Source organism: Battus philenor, unplaced genomic scaffold, assembly GCF_028537555.1.
Source record: "Battus philenor isolate CCGP_79_NKW_IND1 unplaced genomic scaffold, ilBatPhil1.0.hap1 SCAF_27, whole genome shotgun sequence".
Lineage (NCBI taxonomy): Eukaryota > Metazoa > Arthropoda > Insecta > Lepidoptera > Papilionidae > Battus > Battus philenor.
Window position 1 is genome coordinate 6,372,678 of NW_027181690.1, and position 13,344 is coordinate 6,386,021.

At 33.9% G+C, this 13,344-nt stretch overlaps 1 protein-coding gene across 1 annotated transcript in view; it reads left to right on the plus strand.

Moving 5' to 3' along the window:
* Sox15 (Sox box protein 15) overlaps nt 1-13,344 on the plus strand; it is a 154,686-nt gene that overhangs the window by 31,827 nt on the left and 109,515 nt on the right. The window contains exon 3 of the mRNA XM_068768861.1: nt 11,682-12,073. Within this exon, the coding sequence (XP_068624962.1) occupies nt 11,682-12,073 (392 nt within the window). The remainder of the gene's footprint in view (nt 1-11,681; nt 12,074-13,344) is intronic.

The following is a 13,344-nucleotide window of genomic DNA, read 5'->3' on the forward strand; positions in this document are numbered from 1 at the left end:
TTTTGAAATAGATAATAAAGCTAGTATTTTCGGTCTGAAATAAAATATGTAGTTGGTTTGTGAATAGTACTATAATAGTAATGTTTTAAAAAGTATTTTGATCGAGCCAGTAGACACCGCATGGATAGGCTTCCATCTAAGTGAACCAACGAAATAATGAACGTCGTGGAAAGTCACTGCATGCGGGCAGTGCAAGACCGATCATCGTGGCGATCTTTGGGGAAGTTCTATTCTTGCAGTGGGCGTCTATCTGCTGACATGTATGATGATGAATGGTGTTTATATTTTATTTATTTGCTCTTCCATAACTTTTAGTTCTCTTTTAAAAAATGCATTATTCTTCAATAAACATCTATTGATAAATTTTATTAACGTCTTGGAAATTGACATATACGTTTCGTTTTTTCTACCTCGGGGTACCAGAAAATAAAGCTAACCTTTTAATTTACATTATCTTCTTACGCGGCCTGTCAATCACGATTTAAAATTTTTCTAAATTCAAATCAAAGTTCATCATGTTACTTAGTCTGTTATATACACTTCTGGATTATTTTTTTTAATTTGTCACTTTTCAGTACATACGCCTTTCTATCTAGCACGTCTTCATTTAGGCATCGAGCCTTTTAGTCTTCATTTCATCAGGTCTTTGAACACTGCGGCACCCAATGTGAGCACCTTCATACAAGTTGATTAAACGGCAGCGCATTCCGTCGCACTGAACCAACTTAAGACAAAACCACCACATCGCGACACGCTTTACATCGCTGTGTTTTTGTTATACCCAAATTGGGTATCAGTTCGTTCGCTTCGATGGAACCATGCTATAAAGATTTAGCCGCGGATTTGTACAGTTCGACAAATCAATAATTGTTTTTAACGGAATATTATAACTATATTTCGGTAGAGTCTATACATTTGGATCTGTTTGGCGATACTTGCCGTTTAATAATAGACAAATTAACTCAATGAAAAAAAGAACTTGAGGTGTTAATTTAGCTACAAAAATTATTAAATTACAGATAATAGACGCCTACACTTTAAGTTTAAATGTATTTGGCATATAAAGATAATTTAATTTTTTTTCAGATAGTAAAAAATGTCTGATTTAAAATGTTTTAGTTTTTCCAACCCTCTAATTATGGGATAGATGCATTTAGGATCCAATGAACGAAGTTATAATACTTGACGCCTGAATCGGGAAAAAATAGGATACTGTATTTTATTTACGTGAGCATCTAGCGGGTGGATTTCTTTGATTCTTAACCACGGACTGACATACGCAGCGTGGAACGTCTACAGGTTGACAGATGACCTTGTACGAGCCGTCGGATAGTGCAGGATCCAGGGCTCTTCCCACAGATTATATTTGAAATCTATTGGGAGGCCAATGTTCAGGCCAACGGATATCTTACAGTTGAAATGATGATGACCGAACAGACAAAAATACATTTCTTTTTTAAATAGATGTAAAATTTTATATAACAACTATAAACCTTCACGGGCTTCGTACTGTCGAAAGCTGTGGCCTGTTGAAAAAGGAATTTGACCTATGTTAATGTTTTTTATATTTCCTCTAAGGCATCAAGAAGGTTTTGGTTGAGAGAAAAAAAATAATTGTTCTAATAATATTTAATCGTGGCAGTAGTATTAACAATGCTATGCAGACATTAAGTCAATAAATAAAGTGATCACTTTATTTACTGATCCGTGGGCTCCACGCAATAAGTAGCTTAGTTATTACCACTTCAATTTGCGAATCCGCTGGGTTATATCGGTAACATTCGTACGTTCGTGAATATATTTAATCATGATTTGACCTTGTAGAGAAATCTGGAGTCATAATGTAGACGGCTTCCAACAGTTCTTTTGTAAGTCTCCTGTGGAGGTCTGGACGTCTTTCATTTGAAATGATGATTATGATATTTTATTTTTTCTGTTGAGACAGGCCACTAAGTTTTGATACGGATTTCGTCAGTGCAGTCACTTGAACATAATTTTTACAATATGTCGTCACTATATTTTCAACAGTGGCATGCATATCGTAATAGCAATTATTAGAAAATTACAATAAGACAATACAGAAAGCGTAGAATAACTGTCTTATTACAAAAGCATAACAGAATTCATTTAGATGCCTGTTAATCAAATTCCGCACGAGATTGCCGTCGCTCGAGACTATTTCACATAGTTTATGGTCTCCTATTCGAGTTATTAGCCGAATAAGGGCATTGAAGTTATTTGTTAATGTAATTATACTAGCATATCTCCAGGCGTTATTGCAATTTGCTGTAAAATTTTGCTTATACTCTCCTTTCGGGTGTAAACATTAATTTATGCAGCTACTTTACACTACTACACCTCCTACTCCTTGTTTAGAAATATGCTTTTTCTTATCCTTTTAACATCAGTATTCGCTGCAAGAAATACGAAATACATGTAAAAATGTTTGCACAAATAACATATGCAGCTTTGAGTTCCTTATTCATTTATTTAATTTTATTTCCTACACATTAGTTATTGATACAAATACCGTGGACAGGCTACGCACTAGAGCCGAAATCCGCAGAGGCCTTAAGTTTTTGGGATGGAGACCATAGACCGGCAAGTACAGCGTAAGATATCAACGACGAAAAAAGACGAAATAAGCAATTTGTCAGAACAATACTTAAATTTTTCGTTTTATATAATGCTGTATTAAATAGTGTTAAAGCATAACTAACGAATTTCGATTTTTTTTTAAAAGTCACTAAAGTAATAATAAAATTAGTATACTCAGTAGAGTTTTTACTTAACTAAATTATGTATTTATTTTAAAATTTTACATAAAACGTGAAAGGCTTTTATGTATAGTACAATTTTAAATATTGTATTTTCTATCAATATGCCACTATTTTCTACACTATGCCGAGGTGGTGTTTATGTCTTAACAAAGTCCGTATATTGAGGATAGTTTTTTTGCTTTCTATTGACTTTAAATTATAAAATAGCGTAGTGGCTGCCTAGCTTAAATATTTGTAACCTAATACCATATATGAATACTTGTACTTGTTCTTATCATCTTTCATGTAAATAAATATGTAATATCAAATTCGAGAATAAATTATAACATTTTATGTCATCATCTATAATCGTCAGTTTAAAATTAAATTAAGAACTAGTAAAAACGCAGTGTGGTTTGGTACTTTTTTATACTTATCTTAAAATTAGAACAATTTATATCTAAACGTTTTTATCCTGAAGTTAGTCTGAAATAGAGTAATATGCAAGAGCCTGTAGTTAACAAATTTCTTGAATTTACCAATGACGCCATTAATTTATTTTTATTGCAAAAGAAATTTTTTTTTCATAAAAAAATAGGGATCATGTCCATTACAAGAAAATTAAATATATCATCCTCTGTGAACGAGTTATGTATGTAAAAGGATTACGTCGTTGTTAGAATGATAATCATGTGGTTTGTAAGAGCTGGAGTTCATCCAATAAAGACAATGTCTGCAAAATAATTACATAGGATCTAATCCATGTTTGATTCCGTCTAAAACTATTCGAGTTAAAGTGGCTGCTCGGTCCGTTGCATCTGCGATAACGAGATCGCTTATCTAGTGATAACTTATCAGCTCTGCACATTGCACTCGCTGCGCACTGTTCCACGTGTCTACGTATGCATATGTGGGCGTTCGTGCGAATGTGTGCGAAGGTTCACTTGAGAATAGCATTAGATAGTACTGGTATGTCTGAGAGTAATTAAATACATATAAACATGTCAAAGAAATGGTTATTTGTCTTTGTTTAAAAAATATCCAACGCTAAGGTTTTGAAATGGAGAATACGGAACGGACAGAACTTAGTAAGATCGCCACAAGAAGCTGAACTCAGGTCGCTACCATTTAGAAGTCTATGGGGAGATTTGTGTCCAGCAGTGGATTTCCTATGGCTTAAATGATGATGTTAAACACTTAAATGAGTCCTTCCTATCGTGCTCTTATAAAAAAATTGTTGGTAGAAGTTAAGTAAGTAACCTTTCTATGCTTTTTCACTAAATAAGATAGATCTTTTATATACATTATTTGGCTGCAATTACGTTTTTAAATAGCATAAAAATAGCAGGTTAAGGTATTTTTGTGCTCCACATAGCACATCTTTTTAAAAAAAAGAATAAAAAGATAATGTTTTTAACATCACATTAAAAACTGTGCAATATCTACCAGGTCTTGGAAGTTTAGTATTTCGATGAGGGAAGTCTTTACAAGATTTTTATGCTGTTACCGAAAGATAAGGCATGAACTAGATGGTAATGTTATAGTATGAGATCCATAACAGTATATTGAGACTCTTTAGTTTTTATTAAGCATGTATTGGTGAACATATAACAGCTATCGTATTATAATACGCAAAAGACTTAAACGATAAACCGAAACGTGAGAAGCAGTGCAATAGCCAAGGGTTTATATATAGGACACCTTTTTCCCTAAACAAACCATACGCACGTAAAATGATTCACACGTAAAATATCATGATTCATTAAATGAATAATTATATATGAGTCATAATATTCATAAATCGATTAATAACATTTCGCATAAATCGATCACTTTTCCGCGTTTTTAAGAGAAAATCGTCATCATCAAAATCGATTGTGTGAAGAGAAGAATTGAATGATACGATGCAGTTTTCGATATCTCGAGATAAGTCCGTGGAACGCTGACGGCGCGTTCTGTCAACAATGGCTATTGTCTTGTTCGATATTTGAAAATAATGTGCGAACATCACCCCTTAGCGGGCAGGGGACAGGGTACTCTAGACGATAATTACATGCTTGGAAAGAAATCATTTTTAACGCGTACCTCATGTTTACGCTTGATCACACATTGCTATCCTAGAGGTATGCGATTACGCTATCGATTAGTTGATAGTTGGTTCGATTCCAATCAGCATAATATGCGTAAATATACCGCTGCTCACACACTGAGAAGAAATATGCCATAGATATACGAGAGAAGACGATATTGATTTGATTAACCTATCCATACAACTTCTGTGAAATCTTTTAGTCTAAACACTTCCGTTAAAAAGAGTTTGGTTTCGAGCATTACAGCCTTTTTTAATCTAATAAAATTATAAACGCATTAAAAATGTGAAGATATATATGAAGATATGATTATATAAGTCAATGTGATTTAAAATATAAGTTTTATAAATCAACATGCAGTGCTCATAGTGTAGAAACATACAATAAAAGTTGATAATACATTTAATAATATTAAATGTATTACTTTTTGAATTTTTTAGGGAATCTCTTCATGGCGTACATAAATGGTCACTGTAAGCGATAATATGTGGATCATAATATAAATAAATAAAATAACAGACGAATATCGATACAAATGCTTAGTTATCATGAGTTCCAATTACTACGCAGCGCCAATTACTTAAAAAAAAAACTAGCCGATAAGAAATTAAGTTAAAACGTCTTATAATAAAATTCACGATTTATTATGGATTCCAAAACATATTAGTAACGAGGAATCCGTTCCACAATAGCTCTGATTTAACGCTTTGCACATTCTTAGAGTTTTGTTTAGACGACAAGGAATGCGTTATTTCTAACGGCTCGCCTCTCGATTGTGCGTCGGCTTTTTTTATTTATATTTACACTGGAATCACGAGAAAAAACAATTGAAATGTGCGCATCTATTTACGTTAAGCGCAAACAATAATAAAGATGATGGAATCTTTGGTTTATGTCATTATTTTCTTCCTTATGCTTTTATACTGTGAAAAGGAACAATAGTTGTAATTTTAAATTAAAATAATGATACTGTGATACCCTAGTATCTTCCTTTATTTAGGTTAGTTGAATCCTAGGGTAAATCGGTATTGCTATAAGTACGTATGTCCGCTAGGAAAATAATATACGTGCTTTCTGCTTTTCTTTTCTTTTATGGCTCCTTCTTAACTTCATTTACCGTCAAAGCTTTGACGATTTCATTCCTCCATCGCTTTTGTCGCTTTCTCTGTATCCTTCTCAGGATAACCTATCGTCTCTATTGTAAGCGTTTGAACCAGAAATCTCTTTCAGGCATGTGGCCGTCATTTTCATTTTGTGTTTTGTTTCGTCATTAGTTTGTCTTTCGGTCCCATAGACCTCTACTAGATTCCTGTATATTAAATTTTAAATAAACAACTAACACTAAACGTTATTTCACAAATTTTTATACGTAAAGCATTTTATTATTCGCTATTTCAGCCAATTGACACCCATTGCAAGGTACCCTCTTGGTACCCTCTCTCAAAGATATCTATGAGGGGATATAGCGTAATCGCCACACTTGTCAGGCGGGTTGGCGATCGCAGCTTGATATTATGGTACGCAGAGGACGCTGCTGCCCATCATCTGGTAACTAGTTTGGGAGCAGTATTTATCTCATATAATTAATGCACAGTGTGAGTTATATATAAGACTGTATCCATGGAATCGAACCCACGACTTACGCTCGTAAGCCTTAGTCTTTTACCGCTGGGCTATCACAGTTCTGGCTCAATTTCATCATTATCCAATATCAAACAGAACATTAGATTAACAAGCTATAAATCCGTATTTATATAGTTGTAATATGTAACTGCACTTAATTGCCTTACATGATTTGCATGGATTATGTGACATAAGGGCATGTATATAAAATGGTTATCGCTAGAAATATGTATCTAGTCGTAATTTAGTTGCATAGTACTTTAACAAATTAGACCATATTTTTGAGGCCTCTGTTCAAATTTTGCAATGGGTGGACAGGGTCTTTATTTACGTTATAAATTTTCATATAATTTATTTTACACACTTATCTTTTGTTTTTTTTTTTCTATATTATTCATTCTTTCCTCTAATTTCCATCAAAATATTTTTTATTCCTTTCCATACAGAGCCTCAATTCCGTCGCTTTCCGTTCAGAATTATCCAATTTTTACTATAATCATTTTTATCATTTGTTTATTCTTAACTCCTGTTTATTTTCTTACTGTCTATACTGCACTTAATTTATATTTCTAATATCACAGCTATTTTAATACTCTCATTTTTTTATTCTTGTTATTTTTAATTAGACCGCAATTTACAGTATTACTTGCTTATTAATTATAGGGGTTATTCTTCCTAATAGTAAGCTATTGATCTAGCAATAATAATCATAGTGAAAGTTAAACTGGATTTCCCCAGGTCAACTGGCATTTCTTCCTAACCGAAGCCTTTGGACAATCATTCAACTCTCATAAAAAGCTTTTAGTTGACCCAACCATCACAAATACCTCAATTTACAGCTTTGCTAAAATTGTAGCATAGACTTCTTGAGGTTAACTAAGTTGGAGAGTTCTATTGAGAGCTTCAGCTCAAGGGATAAAAAATTGGACTATGGGCAAATCATGTTTTATTAAGTAATCGCATTTATTATATATTATAACAATACACAACATATGTACATTTCATCATCATCACCATTTAAACAGTATAACGTATACTGCTGGAAATAGATTTCCAGTAGGACCGGTAGGAAGTTGCCTATGTCCAACGTCCTCCAGGGATCATAACAAGGTCATCTGTTGTGTGTGGATGACCTTTGCTACGATTGCCGGTCCCTGTTCTTGACTCCGGAACATTAAGTCATAACATTAAGTCTAGTAGCTATCCGTCGCGCTAAATGACCCGCCAACTACCATTTCAATTTACGAATTAGGTTCGTTCTTCTACGAATCTCCTTATGTATGAAAACAGAATTTTAATCAACTAATCACATAACAGTCAGTTACCAAACACGATAATTGAATATTTGTTATGAAAGATTTTGTACTTAGAATACAGACAATACAAAGTTTAATCGATTCAATTTCTTAGTTCGCGAGCAACCGGAGCTCTTATAATGGGCAAATAACACGCAAATCGAGTCGAGAAAAAGTGTATGTATCTCATATGTACTCATTAAGTAGGCAGTTTCCAGAAAAGTAGATAACTGACGTGTCGAAGATGAAAGAGTCAAGTGAAATCGCAAGAACAATGCGCCATACGGTTCCCACACGGTGGCGCCCCTTGCGGCGTTCTGGGAAAACGAGGTGTCGTGTGCGCCGGCGCCGACATGGGCTTTCCTTTTAAATTTGGAATTCGTCATGCGAAAACTTTTCGCCGTTAGTGTTACTACATACCTTTTTTATAAAGTATGAAAGAATTGTATTAATTATGTAGTAAAGATACTACTAGTAGTGTGTCTATGACGCCGTATAGTATCTATGACGCCCTAGTGTAGACCTTACTAGGGCGTCATAGATGTGTGCAGCGCAAGACGGTCATCATGAAGGCTTTTTTCGACTGGTATAATGACGATGATGCTGAAAATATACATAAAGAATACAATAAAAATAAGTACGAACTTTTCTCTATTTTATTCATCTACTTTTTCGAGATCATGGTGGTTGTTGCAAGTTAATTTTTACTGTCTCCTGCTTTTTTCCCCTCTGCTAGGCAACTCGCATAGATTCAGGGATTGTTCCGTAAAGACCCTCACCCGATACATCCATGGTTGGACGAGGGGAGTTTCAGCCATTCATTTTACTCTGGATAACAAGTTTTTTCACAGCAGAGTCTTTCTTTTGCACAACGTAGCTAAAGTATTTTAAAATCTGAAAACGATGCCAAGGGATGTTTCTTCATATTGAGCTCTTGAAGAATACCTTACTACGGCATTGAGTCCATAATATCTACATCATTCTGCAAACACATTTTCAAAGTGTTAATGAATTTTGTTTCTTTTTTTTATTGTTCATTTTAAGCTAAAACACAACAAACAAGAGATCTTAAAGGTTTAGTCATTCACATCAATAAAAAAAATTGGAAAACTCTAGATTGAAATAAATTTTCCTGATTTGTCCTCTTTTATTGCGGAATTTTATGAAGTATTTTTCTATATAGTAATCCAAAACTAAATTAAACCACGAGTATTCGCTTCTTAACTCGACGTGACCTTCTAGGGAAGGTTACGTTACGCAACAAACACAAGACAACATGTTCACACACCGTCAAGTTAGTTTTATAAAATTAATTAATTTTAATATTATTGTCGTACTGTTCTAACGTCAAACTTAAAAAACACATCACGTCGCATCATCACGCAAGCCAAAAGACGCCTACTGCAAGGCATAGGTCTCCCCAAAGGTTTAGTAAGACGCTAGTTCAATAAGTATGGGCCTATCCACTTTGTGTCTCCAGACTCGTGGTCGCCACTAGAGAACTTTTCGGTCTATTATATCTAAGAATAATACTATCTTACTCCTGTGATAGGGTGCAAACTCATCGTACGCAGTGTTAGATCTCATGCAAGATCTTCGACGTGCATAGGCGTAGAGTATTGCTAGCCCACGTTCATCCTATAAGAGATCCTGAAGGTCTATCCAAAAATTACCTAAAAAGGGATTTTTAAGTGTGTTAATAAGGAGATAAAGTACATTATTTTATTTACATTTCCCGTAAGAGTCAGTGTATTTAATGTATTATCCCGAGCCCTCGAGATTCGCTAATTTCAAAGAGGTCTTAGGGTAGGCGACCTCTGTGTCCTGCCATGTCAAACCCACGGAATCTGCGAATGCCATTTGAGCAGGAGTGACTGTCCAATACAAAATTTCCTTAATCTTTATAAACCACAGAGTAAAATAAAAAATCTGCACCTAGTAGTCAAATAATTAATGACAAAAAAAAACAAAATAGGCTTGTTAGAATTTAATCAAAGAAATTGTCGTATACTAAAGAGCTTTACAATGAAAAGATAATCACATTATTAATAAAATTTTGGAGTGTACGAAACATAAAACTATTTTTGTTACTAAGCGATGTTTGTAATAAAGACAATAAATTAATAAATGAAATTATCAATTAGACAACATTAGACATTTGGGTTGCGGCTTGCCAATAAGTTACGAAAGTTCCAAAGGAAGAATCAGAATACGTTAGTATGAGAGGCGTAGCATTACAGTGTATATTAAACGTAGACAATAATGATAATTAAGGTAAAGTAATTTACCACCTAGGTGAGTCTCGAGGAACTCTCCCGTTGCAGCCGGTGTCGATTGATTAGCTGTAAAGTTAGGCTGCCTACACACTACACCTAAAAGCGCTATTCACGAAACAAAACCAAAAATCTGACAGAAAAACAAATAGCGATGTCTTAGATGTACTTTCTTTATAAAATTCATTATTAGATAGTAACGGGCTATTATTTATTGTTATAATTTGTGCCCCGCTAATAATATTAATTTTATTTTCATTAATCACATCGACAAAAATGGCAATTTCTATTACCTATTTATTCAAAATATTTATTATCTATATTGTTTCAAAGTGACTTTCAAGTATTTTAGTTTGATCAAAGTACATTTGCTAAGTATGCATAAACAACAAGTAGTAACATTCGATAGTATAATAGCTTTGCTTCGTCTAAGCGACGCCCATTACGCACAAGTGTGTGGACACCTTTAATATGTTCTACCGCAGTCGCAGGTCGTCTTACGCTGTTTCCTGATATCGTTATATTCACGCTAAGTCGCGGTAATAAGCAAAATGACACCCACGTTGGGTGAATTTTTCGAATTCCAAGCAGACTACCCAGGTTACTGCTAACCAGCTACCTACATCGGCATAAGGACCGGATTATTATTCGTTATAACGACACACGCTAAATACCATATTTTTTAATACATCATCAAATTTTTTTGTTGAACGCATAAGACTTATCAAAGTCATGTCTAGATAGCTAAATGTTATAGAACAGGGGTACGCAACCTTTTGAATCAACAGGCCAATTTAAATATATTTTTTTGGGCCGGTCGCAAATAAAATAATAGATTAATAATTCATAAAACTTTATGTACAATAAATATTAAAAGAATAAAGTAAAAAAGAGAATACACATAAAAATTTTAATTTAAATTATATAGAAAAAAAGTAAAGAATAGAAAAACTAAATTAATTAAAATCGTGCATCCCCCAATCTTGGAGGTAATTTTTTATTGATTGTTTCGGTTTAGTATGTAATACCAATTTATTTTTATTCATTTCATTACAATATTTATTATTTGATGCGAGAAATTCTGTAAAATAAATTTACTTTTAGAAATATTTGGCGGGTAGCTTAAGCATGTTTGCAGAGCCGCAAGCGGACCGCGTGTTGCTCATCCCTGTTATAGAACTCGCATTGAGTTTATTTACAAATACTCGTATAGGTTGTAAATTGGTTTTATTTCATTGATTATGCGCCACATTTTTGTTGTCAATATATACATCAGTTATAAAACATAGATAAAAAATAAATCACTGTAATAAAAATTAAAATAGCTTGGTGAAACCAAAGAATAACCTTGTCTTCATAAATAAATTGAATCTCATATAGTAAGATGATGTAGATTTTGTGAAGAAATCCCGAGTATATTCTTCTCCGTGGCTCGCAAATTATGCCAGAAGTAAGTGATCACGTTTCAGAGTCTTAATTCATCACTAATAACATATATTTGTCGTTGATTCTTTTAAGGTACAGAGGGATGAGAAAGTGACGAACTTATAATAAATAATCCATGATTTTTAAATATTTTTATAGTAGTAAACCTAAAAGTAATTGAGAAGTGACATATAGTTATGAAACTTTTTTTTTCAGCATGATGGACTCCGGAGGTGCTGGTATTGCAGAATCACCACCAACATACCATCGCACCTACGAGCAGTATGTCCAAGGAGCGGTCGAGAACAGCACAGACTCGGCTCAAGACCAGACCAGCCCGGAGCTAGTAGTCTGGTCCACACTGCCATACGGCTTGGATTACCGGACCCAGTACGATTACAGGAGCCCGTACGAAGCAACCAGGGATTACACTACACAACAGTATGCCAGGGCACCGTTTACCACGAAGATGGGTCAAGCGAAGGCATTGAAGGAAGCCAGGATAAGGAGGCCCATGAACGCCTTTATGGTGTGGGCGAAGGTGGAGCGGAAGAAGCTGGCTGACGAGAATCCAGACTTACACAATGCAGATCTTAGTAAAATGCTAGGTAAGTGATCTTTGAATATAAATACTATATTATGTCTAAAAGTATTATTTTTTTAATTAATAAATTTTTATTTTAAACTCTTTATTATCTATCCCGCATTGTAATAAAAATATTGATACATATAGATTTAAAAGTTCATAAGTGAAACATGTTAGTTTTACCTCAAAAACATCCTGTCAAATTTTATTACAATTACTTGTCAATATTATTTTGATAATCGAGCAGTCATAGCCTAGCGGTATAGGACGGAGATTTGCGATTGTAGGTCGCGGGTTCTATTTCGGGGATACAATGTTATATGAAATTCGCAATTAGTGCATTAATTATATAGTTTTGCCACTGCTCTCAAACAAGTTTCCAGAGGATGGGCAGCAGTGTCCTCTGCTTACTATAATACCACAATGCGATCGGCCCGCGTTTAAGTGAAGGAAGGAAGGAAGGAGAGGCCCAGGTGGCTCCCGACCGACTCCTGACTCAATATACGTACTATACACCAATACAGATATAGTTACACATGGTGCGAACGTGATCGATGTAACTGTAATACGAGCGACGACAGTTAATTCCTAGCTCACCGACCTCTGTTTTCGCGAGATCAATTACGACGAAGCTGCACATAATCTAAATCGGCTAGCAGCTTAATGTCAATTACATTAAATGTATTCCCAATAGGCATATCTTGCGGAGTGACTTGCAATAGGCGTCTATAGGCTAAAACAATTATTTTAATATCTTCAGGCCCAATTTAGCAAAAAAACATTTAGTAAGAAACTAAGTTATAAATATTGTTATAATAATTATTGTAAAAATATGTAATTTTTCATTTTAAACTGTGGTCTTATAAAATTATGATTGATTGGTTTCAATTAAATCAAATAAAAATTATTTCAATTCGTGAGCTAAGCTTGCAGTAGTATATCCAGATCCAATAATATAAAAATATTAACTAAAAACAAAGCTCATATTATTTAATTTTATGTCAAGACTCGTCATTTAAGAAGTTATTTTTATGGTTTTGTATTTTAAAAAAGTAACTTTTTAGTAGAGATACTATTGAAGATTTGCCTGAATAACAAATATAATTCTAGCACTAATGACAGGAAAAATAATACTGGATTATTATCAAGTGCACATTATATTTAATTTAATAAAAACAATAATGCATTCTGCAGATAAACACGAACGATAACAAATATAAATGAACAAACGACGCTTAAAAAGCGATGAGTTTAATATCAATCGAATATATAATAAAAAGCACGTAGTATCTG